This window comes from Acinonyx jubatus, chromosome D4 (assembly GCF_027475565.1).
Source record: "Acinonyx jubatus isolate Ajub_Pintada_27869175 chromosome D4, VMU_Ajub_asm_v1.0, whole genome shotgun sequence".
Lineage (NCBI taxonomy): Eukaryota > Metazoa > Chordata > Mammalia > Carnivora > Felidae > Acinonyx > Acinonyx jubatus.
In genome coordinates, this window is record NC_069391.1 from 12,184,367 (window position 1) to 12,204,936 (window position 20,570).

A 20,570-nucleotide genomic window follows, 5' to 3' on the forward strand; every position below is an offset into this window, starting at 1 on the left:
GTGGCCCTCCGAGCCTTCCGATTGGTGGAGAGGACCATGGGACCTGGAAGTTGTTTTGTCCGGCGAGGGCTGCCCTTCCGGTTCCGTTGGGTCCCCCTTTGGCTCGGGTTCCCTGCCCCTCCCCCTTCCCGGAGCCCCGAGGGGCCGGAGCTCCTGGCGGTGCCGGATCCTGACGGTGGCCTTCTCCCGGGTCTGTAAGTGCGGAGGCGGCTGGAGCGCCGGGCAGGGGTACGGGGTCTCTCAAGAGGGAGCCCCCTTGGGGCCCTAGATTGGCTGGGACCTGCTCTGGGATGGGGTCGAGGAGCTGGCCTAGGCCCGGGGAAACTTAAGGAACCCTTGACCCGGCCCATGCTGTGCCCCGCCCCTTTCCCTTCCCCGCGCCTGGAGTGGGGAGCCTAACTATGCCCTAGGGACCTCTTCCTGGGACCCCAGCCCAGGGCCCAGCAGTTGGCTTGGACGCCTGACTCTGGCATCTTGTAAGAAGTGCCAGAGCTGAGGCGCTGGCAAGGCCTCAGTGCCAGCCCGCTAGACTCACTATGCGTGCTGACCTAGGTTACACTTTTGCCGGGGTTTCCCCCAAATCGGCCACTGGCCACAGCACCTTTTCTATTACTGACTCTATGCCAGGCACGGAGGCTTCGTAAGATACCCTTCCAGTTTTCCAGGGTCAAGTTTGGGAGCCAGATATAAACAAATAATTACTCTTGCGATATATATATCAGTCGTATGTGTGTGAACTGCTTAAGGGGCAGTTGCTAGGAAAGCTGAAGAATGAAATTGACGTCTAAATGGGGAGGATAAAGTGGAGAAGAGCTTTTCAGGCAGAAGGAACAGTTTGCAAGGCTGTGAAGGAATGCCGGAGGGTAAATTGTGTGTGAAGAGGAGGAAATAGGGGGCTCTTGTGCATAGGATGAGATAAGAGGCTGGGCAAGTAGGCTGAGGTCCAGATAGTGAAAGGTTTAACCCTAAAAGAGATGGGTAGTTTTTAAGGAGGTTTAAGCAGGAGACTTATACAGTCAGATTTGCTCTGTAGAAAGCCACGTTGTTCTAGAAGTCAGTCTATAGAAAAGGAACGTATAAGCTGATTATGGATTCTTCAGCTAATGTCTGGGTATTCTTATTGGAAATTCTTTTGAAGCAGTAATGGGATAAGCCTAGTGAAAGCTAATGAAGTCCTGAAATGGAGTTATGACAGTATAACTGGAAAGAAGGGAAGTATGCTGGAGTGAATGATGTGAAGACTCCGTAATAAATTGGATGTTGAGGGGTAAAGAGGTAGCAAAGCTGATTCCTAGGTTTTAGGCCTTTGGTATTTGGAGAATGTTGATGCCATTATCAGCAACAAAACCATAATCAGTGTAGAGTGCAAATTTATTTTTTGGATATATTGAATTAAAGGTATAATAGAATAGCCACATAAAACTCTCCAGTAAAGAGTTGGAAATGAAAATCCGCAGCTCAACCCCAGTGTTGTAGCTAGAGGTAAAAGTTTCAGTTATTGCTATCAAAGTAGAAGCTGTGGTAATATTTGGCATCAGGAAGTAAGTAGTGAGAAAGATGGGAATATTTGGGGAGAATGGGTGCATTTATGAAGCAGAAAGAGGAATTGGTGGGACAGCAAAAACAGAGGTAGGGGATAATGTATAAAAGTGCAGGGTCCAAGAAGACCCAGAATCAAGAGAAAATTTTGAGGAAGGTGCACGGGACAATGCATGCAGAGCATTTGGGGAATGAGAAAAAAAAAATTGTATTTCTTTAGTTACAGATCATTAGTGGGGCGCCTGACTGGCTCTGCCCATAGAGCATTTGGCTCTTGATCTTGGGGTCAAGAGTTCGAGCCCCAGGTTGGGCATAGAGATTACTTAAAAAAAGAGAGAGATCATTAGAGACCTTTTAAAAAACAATTTTAGTAGAGTGATGAGGTGGTGATCTATGAAATAAGGAGGACCTCAACTGGTTTGGTGTTAAATGAGAATGAGAAAAGACCACATGTGAAGGATTTCACAAAGAAAGTTGACAGGCTTTATTTGTTTATTCACCTAACAAATGCTTATCAAGCACATTCCAGACACCGTTCTAAGCTCTTTAAAACATTAACCTAATTTTTAATTTCCCATAACAACCCTATGAAGTAATATTACTATTTGACAGTTGGGAAAACTGAAGCACAGAAGTGGTTAATTAACTTGCCCAGGATCACACAACTAGTAAAGTGGTTGAACAGGGTTTTGATCCTAGGAAATATGGCTTCAGAAACCGTAGTTTAATCCACTGCACTAAGCAGTGACTGAATATGGGCTGACAGGAATGGGAAGAATTTAGGCAAAGATAGATTCATTGATAAAAAAATTGAGAGGCTTGGAAGGAGATCTGAATTGAGCAGGTAAGTAATGGGCTTATGTTTGTATTATATATTTGATTTTTATTTCTCTTTTTCTGTCTTAGATCCTATTCAAGTCAGTGCCATTTTAGGTCAGTTTCTTTCACAATTAGGTCAATTTATGCCATACTTTCATTGATCACTTACTATGTATAATTGGGTCTCCTCTTCAGCTTCGCACCCATGTCTAGCGAGGTAATGGATCTTCCCCATTATGTCATGTAGGATTCTCTGGCTAAACGTTTTAAGACCAAACCCATTTTCATCCCCTCTAATATTCCCTAGCTTATTGAGTGGCAATCTGCCAAATTAATCCAGTCATTCAAGTCTAATGGCTTGGAGTCATCTTAAACTATCCTTTCTTGAACCCCACCTTGGTCAGCAGTCCATCAGTTCTTTGAAATATCTCTCAAATCTGTTTCCTCTCTGTATCCATATGATTGTTGTCAATGTTCAGGCCCTCATTATTTCTATCTCTATTAGAGTAATAGCATACCACCTCCTTCATGTCCACTGTTCTCAGAGGTATTCTCCACTGATACTTACTTTTGATTTGCTGGGTTTTAGACAGTGCAGGAGTTTAGGCATCATACATTTCATATGATAGAATAGTGGCCTAGGGCAGGTACTTTTGAGTAGCTTGAGGTAAAGTTAAGTTTGGTTAAGGTTGGCCATGAGGATGGGGATTTTGAGATTTTTTTTTAGAGAATGTAGGGGCGACTGGGTGGCTCAGTGAGTTAAGCGTGTGACTCTTGATTTCGGCTCAGGTTATGATCTCACAAATCGTGAGTTCAAGCCCTGCGTCTGGCTCCACGCTGACAGTGCAGAGCCTGTTGGGGGTTCTCTCTCTCTTTCTCTCTCTCTGCCCCTCCTGCTAGCACACATATGCACCCTCTCTCGTTCTCAAAATAAATAAAGTTAACAATTTTTTTTCCAAGGAAGATATATTTCTGTGTATATTACTTAAAATTAAAAGTAAAAACAAAATAAAAGATTGAGAATTTGGGAGAATGTAGTGCCATAAAAGTTACCCATAAGAAGAAAAAGATTGAGGCTTACAGAGATAAAGGCTGTAATATAATGTAACCTTTTTGAAAATGAAGTATGGTGTTAATGAGAGACAAAGAAAAATTTCCACGTAGTTATGAGTGCTAAGTTGAAAGATAAGGGTACTTTCATGAGGTAGATGAGAAAAGAGACTGACCTACAGCTTGGGAGTTTAGTATATGGAATAGAAAAGTTTTCCTTGTAAGTCGTTATTAGAGGCATTTGAAATAAGAAACTTGGTTGGAGCGCCTGGGTGGCTCAGTCGGTTGAACCTCTGACTTCGACTCGGGTCGTGAGTTTGAGCCCTGCATCAGGCTTGCTGCTGTCAGCGCAGAGCCCCTTTCAGATATTCTGTCCACTTCTCTTTCTGCCCCTTCCCCGCTCATGCTCGCTCTCTCTCTCAGTCAAAAAGAAATACATATTTTTTTAAAAATGAAATAAGAAACTTGGATATTTTCTCATTGCCTGTAGCACAGCAATAAACATTGTCCAACTTAGAATATCCATTGATCCTTTTTGGTTACTCCTGTTTGAACAGGAATTTTCAGATCAGTTGGCACATTTGTTATGGAGATAATTATGAAAGAATTGTATAAATATAACAAAGAGAAAGTGATCTTTTAAAAAAATGTTTATTTTGAGAGAGCGCGCGCGTGCACGCAAGCGGGGGAAGGGGCAGAGAGGGAGAGAGAGACTGAGAATCCCAAGCAGGTCCCACACTGTGAGTGCATGGCCTGATGTGGGCCTTGAACCCACGAACTGTAGGATCATTACCTGAAATGAAATCAAGAGTTGGATGCTTAACCAACTGAGCCACACAGGCGCCCCAGAAAAAGTGATCTTAAGTGAGAATACTCCTATTACATTGATGTGTGAGAAATAGGTCATTCAGAGCTTGCTAATAGAAACTGGGCAGTATGCAGACATAATTGCAATCACCTAGGCAATGGATGATAAGGGCCTGAACTGTGGCAATGCTGGAATAAAGAGAGAGAATTTGGAAGTCATTCTGTGAAAAGAATCAACAATGTGGTGACCAAGTCCCTCTTCTACCTGATAAGTTCTTTACTTTTAGTTACTAGAAGCTCTACTATAATCTAGAATTATGTGAGTGATTTTTAGGAAATTTAGGAAAAACTACTACTATGCTTAGAAGTTAACTACAGTCCCTTTTACTTGCAAATGACATTCAGACTTAGTATACAAATATAAATACACAAAAGATGGGAAAATAACATAACATAGGTGACAAACAAAGATAAAAAACAAGGCTGAGGGAATAAAATGCAATCAAGAATACGACTCGTACCCAAATGGTTTTCTATTAAAGTCCTCTAGAGTTGACACAAATTTGTACTCTTTTGTTTTTTAACTTAAACCTTTTATTGAAGCATAACTGAATACACAAAGGTATGAAAATCATAACTGTACAGCTGAATGGATATGAGAAAGGAAGTCTGAGCAGTTACCCAGTTAACATTATTCATAAAACTTCAGCTAGTCTTGTTTCATACATGGATTTTGGCATCACGTAGCTTGGGCCCAATTTCCAGCTCTAACACTTAATACTTTCCACCTCTCATAAGTTGAACAAGTTTCTTATATCCTCCAAGACTTCATATGCAAAATGGAGATGATAATAATACCTACCTCTTAGAGATTTTGAGGATTAGGTGGGTCAATTTAGGTAAAGCACTTAGCACTATACCTGGGACATAGCAAGGATTCAATAAAGATTAGCTACTATTTCTCATGTTGCTAAGCCAGTTTATAAGAAACACAGTTATTCCTTTCTATTTTGACATTTTTCAAAAGTAAAAAAAAAAATGTATGTACATACATATATGTGTGTATATATATACACACACACATATATATGTATGTATATGTATATATGTGTGTGTATGTGTGTATATATATATATATATATATATATATTTAAAATTTGGTTTTACATTGTCAAAGCCATTTTGGAAACAGACCCAAGAAAAAGTTTCCCCAGGACACTCAAAAGCGGAAAAGATGATAATGAAGAGCATCTCTACCATAGTACAATAATGATTTCATAGGGAACATTAAAGAGTTAATTATTGTGCTGGTCTTGTTGAATGAGCTGTATAAAAAGTAACAGTTGTGGGACACCTGGGTGGCTCAGTCCAGTGGCAGGCATGGCACTTCGGCTCAGGTCATGATCTTGTGGTTTGTGAGTTCGATCCCCACGTCGGGCTCTGTGCTGGCAGCTCAGAGCCTGGAGCCTGCTTCAGATTCTGTGTCTCCCTCTCTCTCTGCCCCTCCCCCATTCTCTCTCTCTCTCTCTCTCTCTCTCTCTCTCTCTCTCTCTCTCTCTCAAAAATAAATAAGCATTTAGGAAAAATATTTTAATACAAATATTAAAAAAAACAAGTAACAGTTGGTCCTTGCCCTCAAATAACTAAAATTGTATTGAAAAGAGAAACTAGTAACAGCAATTGATTAAGGGATAAACTACGTGACCCAGAAATAAGAGTGTATCATAGACAGCCAATAGAGTGCACTGACACATATTAGGGAAAACTTAAACAGAACAATTTTCCTCACATTCTGAGACTAGAGCAGAGCAATCAAAGCCAGCACTTTCTTTGGGTAACTGTTGGGCTGCTCTCGCTGTTAAGTTTCTTGAGGCTGATTGATAGGAAGTACTCCAGCTCCTCATCTTTGGAGCTTCAAGGAACAGTTATTTCTGAGGATAGTTGTCTCAAACACTGTGTGTATTGTCTCCTATAGATGGAAGCAATTAATGATCATTTTTGGGTATGTGTAGAAAAATACTGACCTGAGGGTGACTAAGGACAAGCTAAACTCTAAGAAAGAATGCCCCTTTTGTTTGGCCACTTGAAACAACAGTCATTTTTATAACTTCTGGTTATAAATTGGGGCATTCACTGTTTCCAGAATGACTGAATTAGGATACTGTGATTGCTAAAACTAACCAGTGATAATACAGTTTTGCTGCTTTCTTTTTTGATATGTTTCTTGTATCTCCTAGATTTTTTCCTTTTTGATATTCACCATCTTTTCTCTGATGCTGCATTTGCTTCTCTGCCTCCTTCCTCTCTCATTTTTATTGTAATTATTCATACCTGTACATTCAGAATGCCATACAAAGGAAAAATTTTCATTTATGTCTGTATATGTTTGTTAATATACCTGTGCCATACCAGTTCCCCCTCCTATATTTCACCTCTTTCAGTGATAGTTTCATTCAGTTGAACTCTTAAGTTTGAAACCTTTATACATCCCCCCCCCTTTTTTTTTTCATTCTCTGGATCTAGTCATTTACCAAGCTCCTCAAAATATCTTTTACTATTTTTCTTTACCCCTTATTCCCACTTTCATTCCTTTCTAGGCTTTCGTGGCCTCAGAGCCATAATGCTTTCACAGACTGAGCTGATCTTCCTAACAGCAATTCTTCCTTCTTTCTGCTGTCAGATCCTGTAGGTCCAACAAATACCAACTGAGCACCTACTATATGTTTAGTACAATATTAGGTGATGGGAATACACACCAGTTTGAACAGAAGAGGTTCTGGCCAGTAATGTGGCTGCAATAAGTAGAATTTAAAGCAAAAGGAAAAAGTGTTTTGCCCTAGAAGATGCAGGTTCCCAGCATCAGCCTCATTGAGTGGGGTGGAGATGTTTCCCTCTAATGCCATGAAGCTTGCAGTTGGAGGGGAAGGAACGGGTACTGTATTTAATAAAGTATTTTGAGTGTTAACGTTGGAAGTGCTATGCGATAGGTCCAGTAAAGACAACTGTTTTAGTGTAAGAGGTTAGGTATGGGCCTCAAGAAATAAAATAAAGGAGTCATAGGGTGCCTGGCTGGCTGTCTCAATTGGTAGAGTGCCTGACTCTCGCTCTCAGGGTCATGAGTTTGAGCCCCATGTTGGGTGTAGAGATTAGGAGGAAGGAAGGGAGGGAGGGAGGGAGGGAGGGAGGGAGGGAGGGGGAGGGTCCGTATTAGAGTAGTGCTCTAGACTAAAGAGAGAACTGCAACTGTGCTAAGAGCTGGAGTCAACAGAGTGCTGTCATGCACTAGGAGTTTGTATGCAGTATGAATAAGATCTGGACTCTGCTTCAGGAGCTGATGTTCTATGAGCCTTGCTTAGTCATTGTTGTAGAAGATAAGATTGTAAAGATTGGGCTTCAGGATCCAGATGTGGCCAAGCACAGCTGGTTGTCTCACGTGATTCTCCACTACAGAGTTGATGAATGCACAAAATTCAAGGTAAATTTATTGATGCACTGAGATTATTTCTCAAGAGCCGAGCTGATATACCTGATGTCACAGAAGACTGCTGCATAAACAGGCTGCCAGTTTACTTTTTTTTATAATGACTGGGGGACTGGAATTATCCTGTTGGCATGGCTAATTCATTCTTCCCTGTAGAGAGACACATGGGAAGCCAAATTACCAGAAAATCATTTAGGGAGTATGGAATCAAAACATAGGGACTTTCTCCAAGGGAATTGCTACGTAAGGGGACAGAAAGGCAGAGAGTTTGGCAAAGACACCTTCTCCATGGTTGAATGCATTACACCAATGTTTACCTTAATTATTATGAGGTTTACTTCATCAGTTTATACTCAAAGGTTAGTCTTCATCCAGGAGACAATGGGAAGTCACAGAAGGATTTTAGGCGGGGGTTAGATATAATCAGAGCCAACATTTTTGAAAGCTGACATGTGGTATAGAAGCTGGATTAGAAGGTACAGAAGCTGGAGCCCAAGGAACATTTATGATCCTATTCTAATAGTCCAGTTGATGAGTAATGATAGATGAAGAGGGATAAAGAAGAAGGAACAAAATCTCTAAGCTATTCATTTGATCGACTTTATGCCTACTCAGATTCCCACCAAGTGGCTCATCTGGTTTTTCTATATCAAATATTTTATTTACTTTCTATATCAAGAAATGTTTGAGAGTTGTATTTGTCCAAAATGCACAGGATAAAGACCTGTGCCTTTGATACTGTGTAAACATTGTCCCTTTAAGTTTGTGACTTTCAGTTTATTGCAGAAATGCTTGTATGAATAAATTCCCATCAGTTTAAATAGAAGAGGATTTACCAAGGAATGGGGCAAGCAATGTCACTGCAGTTCTTTAAAATAGAAAGCAAAGAGGGGCGCCTGGGTGGTTCAGTTGGTTAAGCATCTGACTCTTGATTTTGGCTCAGGTCATAATCTCATGGTTTGTGAATTCAAGCCTCACCTTGGACTCTGTGCTGGCAACACAGAGCCTGCTTGGGATTCTCTCTCTTCCTCTTTGTCCGCTCCTTCCCTACTTGTGCTCTCACCATCTCTCTCTCAAAATAAATAAATAGAACTTAAAAAAAAAAGACATTATTTTAAAAAATAGAAAGCAAAGGAAAACATTTTGTCTCTGAAGAAGCAGGATTTCACAGTATCATGCAAAAGAAAACAGTTACTTTGTTATTACTTGCTGGGATGTTTTCAGTTTGTTTTTGAAACCTGATAAAATTCTGATTTGAGAAGCGAGAAAATGCTCTTGGAGTAGCTCAAACACTGTTCTTGTATTAAGTATCTTAAAAAGTTGAATGGATGCCAAGCCATGTACACTAATACAAGTCCACTCCTTAGGTGCAATTGACACTTGATGTTGGTAAGGACTAATTTTTAACAGCCTTTGAAAGCTGTTACACTAGCTTCCTCTTTCAAGGAAAATATCATTTGGATACATACAAAGAGATATGACAACACAAATTTGGTTTTGGAAGGAAAAATCCAGGTTTCTTAATTGTTTGAATTTTCTTAAATTCATCCTTTTTACATTTCTGTTCTTTAGGTCTGCCAAAATGTCTGAAAGATCAGATCTCCTTCACTTCAAGTTTGAAAATTATGGAGATTCAATGTTACAAAAAATGAACAAATTAAGAGAAGAGAATAAATTTTGTGATGTTACAGTTCTCATAGATGATATTGAGGTACAGGGGCATAAAATTGTGTTTGCTGCAGGTTCCCCCTTCTTAAGAGACCAGTTTTTACTGAATGATTCCAGAGAGGTGAAAATCTCCATATTGCAGAGTTCCGAAGTGGGGAGACAATTGCTCTTATCCTGTTATAGTGGTGTGCTGGAATTCCCTGAAATGGAACTGGTCAATTACTTGACTGCTGCAAGTTTTCTTCAGATGAGCCACATTGTAGAACGGTGCACACAGGCCTTGTGGAAGTTTATAAAGCCAAAACAACCAATGGATAGTAAAGAGGGATGTGAACCACAGAGTGCTTCTCCCCAGTCAAAAGAACAGCAGGGAGATGCCAGAGGCTCCCCAAAACAGGATTCACCTTGTATTCATCCATCTGAAGACAGTATGGATATGGAGGACAGTGATATTCAGATTGTTAAGGTAGAATCTATTGGGGATGTATCTGAGGTTAGAAGTAAAAAAGATCAGAACCAGTTTATTTCTTCTGAACCCACTGCTTTACATTCATCAGAGCCCCAGCATTCCCTGATAAATTCAACTGTGGAAAACAGAGTAAGTGAAATAGAACAAAACCATCTCCACAATTATGCCCTCTCTTACGCAGGCAGTGATAATATCATCATGGCCTCAAAAGATGTCTTTGGGCCTAATATTCGAGGTGTAGACAAAGGCCTACAGTGGCATCACCAGTGCCCAAAGTGTACCAGGGTGTTTCGTCACCTGGAGAACTACGCCAACCATTTAAAAATGCACAAACTCTTTATGTGTCTACTCTGCGGCAAGACTTTTACTCAGAAAGGCAACCTTCATCGACACATGCGTGTGCATGCCGGCATTAAACCTTTCCAGTGTAAGATCTGTGGGAAAACCTTTTCTCAGAAGTGTTCCTTACAGGATCATCTTAACCTTCACAGTGGAGATAAGCCCCATAAGTGTAACTATTGTGACATGGTTTTTGCACATAAGCCAGTTTTGAGGAAACATCTTAAACAGCTGCATGGCAAAAACAGTTTTGATAATGCCAATGAAAGAAATGTGCAAGACCTCACAGTGGATTTTGATTCTTTTGCATGTACAACAGTCTCAGACTCTAAAGGGTGTCAGCCACAGCCTGATGCAACACAGGTCCTGGATGCAGGTAAACTGGCCCAAGCTGTCTTGAACTTAAGAAACGATAGTACTTGTGTGAATTGAGTAGGGGCTTTATGCTCACAACTTAGAACTGACTGAAAACGTGGCAATAGTCTTGAATCTTTTTAGGAGTGATTTTGCTAGTTTGACTTCTCCAAAGCCTCTGTGCAGGTTGTAGGGGTGAGTCAAAGCACTAACAGACCAGGCAACTTACCACTTGGAGTGGTCTTGCCTTCCTTTTGCCCTCTCCCATTTCGTGTTTTGAATTATTTATCCTGTGATGTCTGTTTTACTTTTCCAAGGAGTATTCCGTTTGTCTACCTAACATTGACCTTTGTTTTAGACCGACACTATTTTAGGCTTTTCACTGGGCACATCCTGAGGGTACCAGTGAGTTAATAACATCACCTATGGTCCACTAATAGATGCTGTGCTAAGAGAAGTGAATAGTATTTTTCTTTGGCAGAAAACAGGCTGAGATATAAGAGGATATTGCTCTTGGCCTGAATATGTGATAAAACTTCTGGCTGCCTATTGTTAATTGCCTATTGATAATGAATCTGCCTCCTACCATTTGTACTTGTCTTGGAGCTGGCTATGAAGTATTTTGGGTTGTTCTGTACTCCTTCCAACAGTATTATAGCCCAACTTCATGTCACTGTGTTGTTCACATAGACCAGAGTACAATGTTTTCAGCAACACCTACAGACAAATAGTTAGCATGAGAAGCATAATTAACAAAGGATAGAAGTACAATTTACAATAGCACTTACATGGGAGGTCTTCCCGAAAAGAAGCCAAATGCTTATAATTAATGTGTATCGTACTTGTTGATGCTTTTCAAATCAGGATTGCCCCAGGCACACTGAAAATGTGCTAAAGTATAATGGTCTCTCTCAAAAGAGGCTATTTGGGAGTCAGTCTCTGGATTGTTTTAGAGGTTAGCCTTCCGAAAGGTGAGTTTGGCCTTCAGAGTTTTGTCTGTTGTACTGTAATAATCTCTGTATCCTCATTTCTTCATGTACACTAGTTTCTAAGATGGATGAAAAAAGTGGATCACAGAAGGAGCAATTGGGTTTTTGCATTCAGATAGTCCTAAAAAGGTACATAGTCCCACCTTGCCATGTTTGATAGATCACTAATGCAGAATTGATCTTCCAATATGGAAAGACACAATTGTTTTTCCTAAAGCACATGTTATAGTTCAGAAAGAAAATTTTGAGTCTTAGTAGTTTTTGACTCATGAATTAGATTTAGGTAATAGGAGTCTTAGGGTCCCTTAGAGAATCTTTAAGCGATCATATACTCCACCTCTTTTATTTAAGCTGGGGTATCCAAAGCCCAAAGAGGTGGCCTGGCCAAGGTTGGCCAAAGTAGAGAAGTGACTAAAAATATGAGCTAATCTCTCCTTATTTCTCACTATCTCTTAGCTTAAAAAGATTTAGTACATGATCAAGGGTATTATTATCAGCAAAAAGCTCCTAGTTTGTGCTTCACTTTTTGGAATCCCTGTTGGCTTTTTGAGACAGCCCAGGTTTTACAAACAAAACATCACAGGAAGGATGTATTTTTGTTAATTATTTTTTTTGGTTAGGATGAATATTACATTCTGCTCAAGCAAGTGATTGATTTGCTAGATGGTGGTCAGGGAGAAAAAAGACAAGTAAGAATAATGTGAGAAGGAAACAAATGTGAATCTGATTTTGTCTGGAAGCAGTGTTTATTTAGTTTCCATTGGGCTTTTGTTTTTACTTTTGAGCTATGAGAATGCATGTACAGATAAACCAAAACTTGAGTTTAACTTGAATAGTCACAGGGAATTCTTCGAGCTGTTATAATTTGATGCATTTACATGTGAATCTGATTTGAGGTATAATTTCTACCTTTTGTTAAAATCCTTAAAATGAGAATAAAATTGAGTGATAAGACTAATAGGTATCTTATGCCCAAAGTCACTCATTTTATGGTTTAATGATGCTACCTAGCATTATGATTTTTATATGATCCAGCCAAAGAGTACCAGTTCTATGCAACAGTGAGACATTAATGTTAACCAGTGTTTCTCTGAACATCATTTCATCATAGGGAAATAGGAAGTTGGAGTGTTTCCTTCACTTACATTCATGTCCTGTTTTGTTACTGGTTTGAAGACTAAAAGACATGAGTTCAATATGATTGGTCTCTTTGGTTGGAGACTATTTCTGGGTTCATTGAGTCATTTGAGAAACATTTATTGGGTACCTTTGTTGCCAGGCACTATGCTAGATACTGAGGATATTGAAGGTAAGATTGCTAAGGTCCCTGCCCTCACAGAGCTTATGGTCTCATGTGGTCTCATATGGTCTCATGTGGTCTTAGAGAAGGTGATTTTGTACTGGGAATAATAAAGAAAATGCCTTGCTTTCTTTGATCACTTAAAATCAGCATCTTGATGGGGTTTTTTAATCAGTAAAACTGGTTCTCACCTTTTGCAACTGCAAACCACTGAAGTGATTTACAGTCTCCTCCATTTCTTGGCTGGAGAGGTGTTTTGTTTCTGTGAGACATTTTCTTAATTTTGGTGGGACTTGACTTTTCTCCTTCTTTATACATGTTTCTTAGATTGTATTTCAAAGTGGTCAAGTTACTGATATCAAATACATTTTATAAGGGAAGATGACTTTCAAAACTAGTCATATTCTTATAGAGAAGAAAGGTTTTCTAAAACCTTAGTCATTCTGCATTTGTATTTTATGGATTCCCCAAGATAACTAAAAAGGACTGTCTTTACCATAACTTGGTTTTTAAAAAATTACCGTGTCACCATTATTTATTTATTTAATTTTAAAGACAAACTCCAAACTGAAGTGGCTCTGAAGTAAATCAGATGTGGTTTTGTTTTAGTTTATTAGAAGATCTATAAATGGTGACCAGAGTCACCACTTCTAAAAGATTGTCCTAAACAAACAAACCAGAATATTTTATTTCAGCTGGTGAATAGCTGTTCTAAGTCTGTTGTATGTTAGACATACTATGAACTACCTCTTCACTTATTATGGGGAAGTTTCCTTAATAAAAGTGTGACAATTAAATCTGTGGTGTCAGTGGTTTCTTTTTTCTCTCCCTCCTGCTTTCCTTTTCAATTGCCTGAATTTGAAAAAGAAATACTTTCTTCACTCCTATTGTTTATTAATCAAGCACGCTGAGCTTGGCCTCCAAAGCAAATCTGGTTAACCAGAAATTGTTAGTTGGGTCAGTTACTTCCAGGAGAACCTGTTGACTGAAGGGTAGAGCTGCTGCTTTTCAGAATTGGTTCAGACATAACTTCATTTGGCAAATACCTGATGCCTACTCAGTGCCAGATTTAGGGAATGCGGAGATCATAAATCACTGTCCTAAATACCTCCGATCAGATGGGTCACAGATTTCATTACAGGTATGATAATTGCAATAATGAAGGTGGCCAAAGGGTTTACAGGCTCCCAACGGGGAGCCAACTAATTCAAGGGCAGTTCAGGATGGCTTCAGGGATGACGTGATTTATGAACAAGATTTTGAAGGATGATAGGGAGGAGAATGGATAGGGCACGTGAGAGGAAGCAGCCCCAAGAGTTAAGATACAAGGCCTGGGTTCGACCAGAACTGGTGGGTGGGGAACGGGGACACGCGAAGGATTGGTAAAGTGAGATCCAGAGGTGGGAGTCAGATCCTGATGGTCATTAGCTAGGCAATCTCGAATGTTGATCCCCATGGCAGTCTCCTCTCCTCTCCTCTGCCACCTTTGAAATTGTAGAAGGCCGAGGGAGGAAAACCCGGCCCGGCCCGTCACAGCCCATGAGGGCCTCCCAGCGGTTCCGGCGCAGGGTATTCCGAATAGGTGCGCTGTACCCCAGTTCACAACCCGTATGCGATACGGACGTTGGGGAGAACTCACGAAGGGGAACGGCTCGCGTGCCGAAACTGGGGCAGGAGAGATGGGATTTGCCGGAATTCGGGTGCCTCTCTGTCATTCCAGGAGCGGGGGGAGTGAGGAAGGGAGACTGTCTCAGGATGTCCTTCCGGGACGCCAGCCCACCCCAGTGAGGAGCGGACCTAGTTGACACCGGATGTGTTTCCTCCCAGGCTAAGTCCACCTTCCGGCCTAGGCCGCCGCTGCTGCGGAAAGCTGCTTTCTGGCTCTCTGAGTCGGTGAGTTAGCGCGATCGGGACGGGCCGGTGGGGAAGCCTGAAGAGGGCGAGGTGGAGGAGGAAGGCCCCTAAGCGCGGGCGGGGAGGTTGGACTGGTGGTACAACCCTTTGGGCGACAGGGCCTACGGTCTTGGCGGGCTTAGCTCGGGAAGAACCCGTGTGTGGCGAGCTGCAGGATCTTCCAGGCCAACTGGGGTCCGGGTCGGTTCAACAGATGTTCCCTCAGCAGCGCCTGTTCTGTGCCGGCCCCTGCGTTCGCTGCGGGAACTCAGGTGAACCAGGCACCTTTTCGTGGTGTTTTCGGAGGAACTGACTGTTGGGGAGACCGAAGGAGGAGTCAACAGCGGTCTTAAGTGATTTGGGGGCTTAAAGGAGCCACATCACTAGCTGAAAAGAGGACCTGGAAGCGCAAACATAATAACGTGCAAAAGTGTATTCGGGTCTTCTTGTCTGGGCAGTGGTGAAAATCTCAATATGGAAGGAGCTCAGATGAAAAATCGAGAAAAGATAACGCCTTAAAAGATGGTTAGGACCAAATCGTGAATGATCTTCTATCTGCTAAAAAGAGTAGGCTGTTCTGGAGGTAGAGGAGAACAATGGAGAATTTAAAGTAGAAGAGAGTAAAAAAAAAAAAAAAAAAATTAAAAGATGTTAGTTCTGGTGGCACTGAGGAGGCTGGGAATATGGGAGAGTGTGGTATCAAGGAGACCTGTTGAAAGACCTTGCAGTGGTTCCCCCGGGGAACAGAATGAGGACCTGCAGTACTGATGGGGAATAGGAAGCTTGGAGATTACATTAAGGTTTCTGATGTGGGAGACTATGTTAAGTCCTCTTACTCGTAGGTATTAACAGTGTCCTGGACCACAATATAGATAAAATTTAGCCAAGACGAAAAACAGAAACTGTTAAGTACAACTCCGTATAATAAGTACTGTAACAAAAATATGAAAAGTGTGTTAAGAGATCATAGAGAAATACGTTCTAATTTTCTGGGTTGTGAGACGGTGGCATAGGGTTTCGCTCTTCATACTCAGATTAGAATTTGAGTCTTCTTTTACCCAATTCAGTTTTGGGATTTGTGTTTGTTTTTACCATCACAGTGTAGGAAAGCATTTCCTATCTTTACATCAATGTTTGTGTTTTATTTTGCTTAGATTGTGACCATGGCTGCTGAATCCGATGTCCTGCATTTCCAGTTTGAACAGCAAGGAGATGTAGTCTTGCAGAAAATGAATCTCTTGAGACAGCAGAATTTATTTTGTGATGTGTCAATTTATATTAATGACACCGAGTTCCAGGGGCACAAGGTGATTTTAGCTGCTTGCTCCACTTTCATGAGAGATCAGTTTTTACTTACGCAGTCAAAACATGTCAGAATCACCATCTTGCAGAGTGCAGAAGTTGGCAGAAAACTGTTGCTGTCTTGCTATACAGGAGCACTTGAAGTTAAAAGGAAAGAGCTTTTGAAATATTTGACTGCTGCTAGTTACCTGCAGATGGTTCACATTGTGGAAAAGTGCACAGAAGCTTTGTCAAAGTATCTGGAAATTGATCTTTCTATGAAAAATAACAATCAGCATACCGACCTGTGTCAGTCCTCTGATCCAGATGTTAAAAATGAAGAAGAAAATTCAGATAAAGACTGTGAGATAATTGAAATTTCAGAAGACAGTCCCATAAACGTAGATTTTCATGTAAAAGAAGAAGAAAGCAATGTTTTACAGTCTACAGCAGAGTTGACATCAGAGAGGAAGGAAATGAAGTCACCAGAGCTGTCTTCAGTAGATATTGGTTTTAAAGATAACGAAATTTGTATCCTCCATGTGGAATCTATCAGTACTGCCGGTGTAGAAAATGAGCAGTTTTCACAGCCTTGTACCTCTTCAAAAGCAACCATGTATTTCTCTGAAACACAGCATTCACTGATCAATTCTACAGTTGAGAGCAGAGTGGCAGAAGTTCCTGGGAATCAAGATCAGAGCTTATTCTGTGAGAATACTGAAGGAAGTCATGGTACAGTGAATGAGATTCAGAACCTGGAGGATGCTTATTCACTGAGGCACCAGTGCCCCAGGTGTCCCCGAGGATTTCTTCACGTTGAAAACTATCTGCGCCACCTTAAGATGCATAAACTGTTCTTGTGCTTACAGTGCGGGAAAACATTTACACAGAAGAAAAATCTCAACCGGCACATTCGAGGGCACATGGGCATACGGCCCTTTCAGTGCACTGTGTGCTTGAAGACCTTTACTGCCAAAAGCACACTTCAGGACCACTTGAACATACACAGTGGAGATCGCCCATACAAATGCCACTGTTGTGACATGGATTTCAAACACAAATCTGCCCTCAAAAAGCACTTAACCTCTGTCCATGGCAGAAGTAGTAGTGAAAAACTACCCAGGCATGATCTCAAAAGGCAAAATCTACTATAATTAGAACCACACCTTGCTATGTAAGCTTTGTATCGTTCTGTTAGGCAAGTTTTTCTATAGAAATGCAGCAGTATAGTTATACTGCATTCCCCTCCTCCCCCCATCTTTGGGTCTTAATTTTGGTCTGCCTACACGTGTTATTCTTTCTAAACTTCTACGAACACTTCCAAAGTGTGGGAGACATGATAAAGCTAATGGGATGCTGTCTTATCTCATGTATTATATGTAAGTCCCAGTGGTATAACTAGAGAAATAATGTTCCTGTCTTAAATATTCTTGATTCCAGTGACAGAGGATCCAGCAGTATTTCTAGGTTCTGATTTTGAGTCTCTAGATAAATGATATAAATGTAAAATCCCAACCATATAATAATTTTTAGGAATTAGGATAACAGGAAGAGAAAATAACTTAAAAAAACCTGCTATGATCCATTATTAGTTCTTTGTAGAACTAGTGAAATATATATATATATATATACACATATACATATATGTGTGTGTGTATCTATATATATATTTACAAACTACTGTTGGATTCTTAACTAAGTACCAAGGTACTTGTTTTAGACTAAGGGAACACACTTCAAATTCACTTGGGAGTAGCGGAATTTCCTTGTATGTGGGCTAATCTTAAAATGATGTTTCCATGACTTGTTAGTATACATAATTTAGAAGTGATTAATTGGGCCCAGGTTTCTCAATTTTATTTAACAGAGTTGTATTTAGTAATTTTATGACCAGTGAAATTATACCATTGGCATGAAACTCTGAAAAATTTCTTTTAGAAATTCCAATTTTGGGGCACCTGGGTGGCTTAGTCAGTTAAACATCTGACTTCAACCCAGGCCATGATCTCATAGTTTGTGAGTTCAAGCCCCACTTTGGGCTCTGTGCTGACAGCTTGGGGCCTGGCCCCTGCTTCAGATTCTGTGTCTCCCTCTCTCTGTTCCTCCCCCAGCTGTGCTCGGTCTCTCTCTAAAAAATAAACATTAAGGAAAAAAATCCCAACTTACCAAAGATATTCTTTCTTTTCTTCTTTCTTTCCTTTGTAAAATTTATTTTATTTTCTAGTTAACATGTAGTAAAACTGACCTTTGTTTTTGGTCTACATGTCCATGAATTTTAATTCATGTAAATTTGTGCAACCACCACTGCAATCAGGATACAGAACATTCCATCATCCCTAAAAACTCCCTTATGATGCCCCTTTGTAGTCAACTCCTCCACCTGTCTCTAAATCCTGGCAATAGTTCTCCATTGTGTAATTTTGCTTTTTGTGGATTGTCAGAATGGAATCTTCTGGTGTTCCCTTGTGAGACGATTTTTTCACCAAACAGAATGACTTTTGAGAGTCATCCACTTTGTGTGTATTTTAATAATTTATTCCGTTTTTACTTTATTTTTTTTGAAAACTTATTTTTCATGTTTATTTATTTTGAGAGAGAGAACACGAGCAGGGGAGGGGCAGAGAGAGAGAGAGAGAGAGAGAGAGAGAGAGAGAGAATCCCAAGAAGGCTCCTCACTGTCAGTGCAGAGCCTGACACGGAGTTCAATCCCACAAACTGCGAGATCATGACCTGAGCCGAAATCAAGAGCCGGGCAGTCAACCAACTGAGCCACCCAGGCGCCCTTCCCTTTTTCACTTTAAGTTGGCCATATATATTATGTTGTCACTAGATGAATAGTTTAAATATGGCTAGCTATTAGTGTTCTCTTAATTATTAATAACTTCATGTATATTAATGCATTTTTCATTTACCACAAGTTGACAAAAATCCTAACCATCCCTAGAGTTTCTGTATTTCCAGAAATGAGCCAAAAGCAAAACCATGACTGTATGATTATTTTAGTGAAAGTAATATTTTTTATTGTGTTATGAGCCATTGCTCTCTACTCTCCCTGTGTACAAATAACACGAGACTTTTAATTGTCATAACAAAGATTAAAATCTATTGCAGGGAAAATCATACTCTCTAAAATGCAGGAACTACTTTTAGTAAAGAAGCCTGACTGGATACATCTTACTTTCAAAATGTTCTGTTCCTCCTGTACTCACCTCAACTTTATGTAGAATTTCTGCTATCTCTAGGTTCTGTTGAAGCCCTTCCACATTTGAAAATGTAATATACTTTGTACCATTTATAAGAATTTTGTGATTGATTACATGTTGATTGTTACAAATGTTAAATATCCTTTTTTGTGATATTTTTGGGAAAAATATATTCTCCATAGAATTTAACTCTGGGAGAGACTTTAAAGAGTCCAGCTCTCATCTTTGATAAGAAAACCAACTTCACATCCCTTCCCCCATGTCCTTCTTAGTGACATTGGACAGGTCACTTCTCTATCAGTTTTTCTTAAACTTATATATAAAACAATAAATTTCAACTTGGTAATTTCTAAAATCATTTCCAGGTCTAAAGTTCTCATGATTTTATATTTAAATCTTCCTGAGTTCCTAAGAACAGAGAAGAGGGGAAAGCAAGAGAGGAGAGTTTTGTGTCTTTATGAATGTTGCTATTTGAGTACTACTTTGGAGACAGAATTTTTCTAAACTAAGTAGTGTTTTTCTTCCACTGGAGAACATGATAGTACAACATTTAATTTTCTTTCCCATTTGACCTATAATTGACCATTTGTAGGTATGAAAACATTTTTCTTTCAGAAATAGTTTGTGATTGAAGTACTTTTCTTACGTTGCTTCCTAGGATGAAATTTTGTGGGGGAGGGATGGAGATGGGAGGGAAGGGTAAAAGAATAGTAATAAACTTTTTTTAGGAATTGGTATCTACTATATTTGCTCTTTGAAAAAAAAATTATGGTTGAACTATGTTTAAGTTTTATGTGTGCCTTGTAAGATTCTTGTGACATTTTTGGTAAGCACTTTGAGATATTTGCTTGGGGGGAAGGGTTGTTTTGTGAAAGTGATGGTTGTTATTTATTTTTATTTATTCCTGTCCAGTAGCACACAGTGATCTCAGAACATTCCTAGAGAGTGTCTGTTTGCATGATGTATATAAACAATTCCAGGAAAATAGAATCTTTTGAAAAATGCAGGTATGGCAAAGTAAAGTGTTGAATTTATTCATTTAAAACATTCACTTTTAGTTGTTTGTGTTTCTGATATGATGGGGAAAGATACAACATGTTTGAGTTCCGCCTCTTCATTTACTGCATTAATGTATAAAGGATCTTGGAAAGGTAGGTTGTTACTTTGGTATAAGAGAAAATCCTTGCTGTTTTTCCTTGGATGTAACTATTCTATATGTTTACATAAGAAAAAATAAACTGGAGATAGGAATGGAGAACTTTGTGTTTTGTCTACATCTGTGAATTTTATGGAATGAAACTATTTCTTCTGCCTGTTCATTCGCTCAACAAATATTTATGGAATCCTTACAGTAGTACTAGAAGTTAGATATACAGAC

General features: G+C 39.9%; 2 protein-coding genes across 6 annotated transcripts; both read left to right on the plus strand.

Annotated features, from left to right (window-relative positions):
- Window positions 1-45: 45 nt before the first annotated feature.
- On the plus strand, window positions 46-12,473 carry ZBTB26 (zinc finger and BTB domain containing 26). 3 transcript variants are annotated; one of them, XM_015088466.3, is made up of 2 exons: window positions 46-194; window positions 9,269-12,473. In XM_015088466.3, exon 2 carries the CDS (start codon window positions 9,279-9,281, stop codon window positions 10,602-10,604), a length of 1,326 nt encoding a protein of 441 aa, XP_014943952.1. In that variant the 5' UTR covers window positions 46-194; window positions 9,269-9,278; the 3' UTR covers window positions 10,605-12,473. The 3 variants fall into 3 exon arrangements, with proteins under 3 accessions (XP_014943952.1, XP_014943944.1, XP_026890859.1); XM_015088458.3 differs by having other exon boundaries at window positions 85-190; XM_027035058.2 differs by having other exon boundaries at window positions 133-228.
- On the plus strand, window positions 85-20,450 carry ZBTB6 (zinc finger and BTB domain containing 6). Of its 3 annotated transcripts, none has more exons than XM_015088446.3 (3): window positions 85-194; window positions 14,536-14,708; window positions 15,863-20,450. In XM_015088446.3, exon 3 carries the CDS (start codon window positions 15,872-15,874, stop codon window positions 17,141-17,143), a length of 1,272 nt encoding a protein of 423 aa, XP_014943932.1. In that variant the 5' UTR covers window positions 85-194; window positions 14,536-14,708; window positions 15,863-15,871; the 3' UTR covers window positions 17,144-20,450. The 3 variants fall into 3 exon arrangements, with proteins under 3 accessions (XP_014943932.1, XP_026890861.1, XP_026890862.1); XM_027035060.2 differs by having other exon boundaries at window positions 118-190; XM_027035061.2 differs by lacking the exon at window positions 14,536-14,708 and having other exon boundaries at window positions 171-194.
- Window positions 20,451-20,570: the final 120 nt, after the last annotated feature.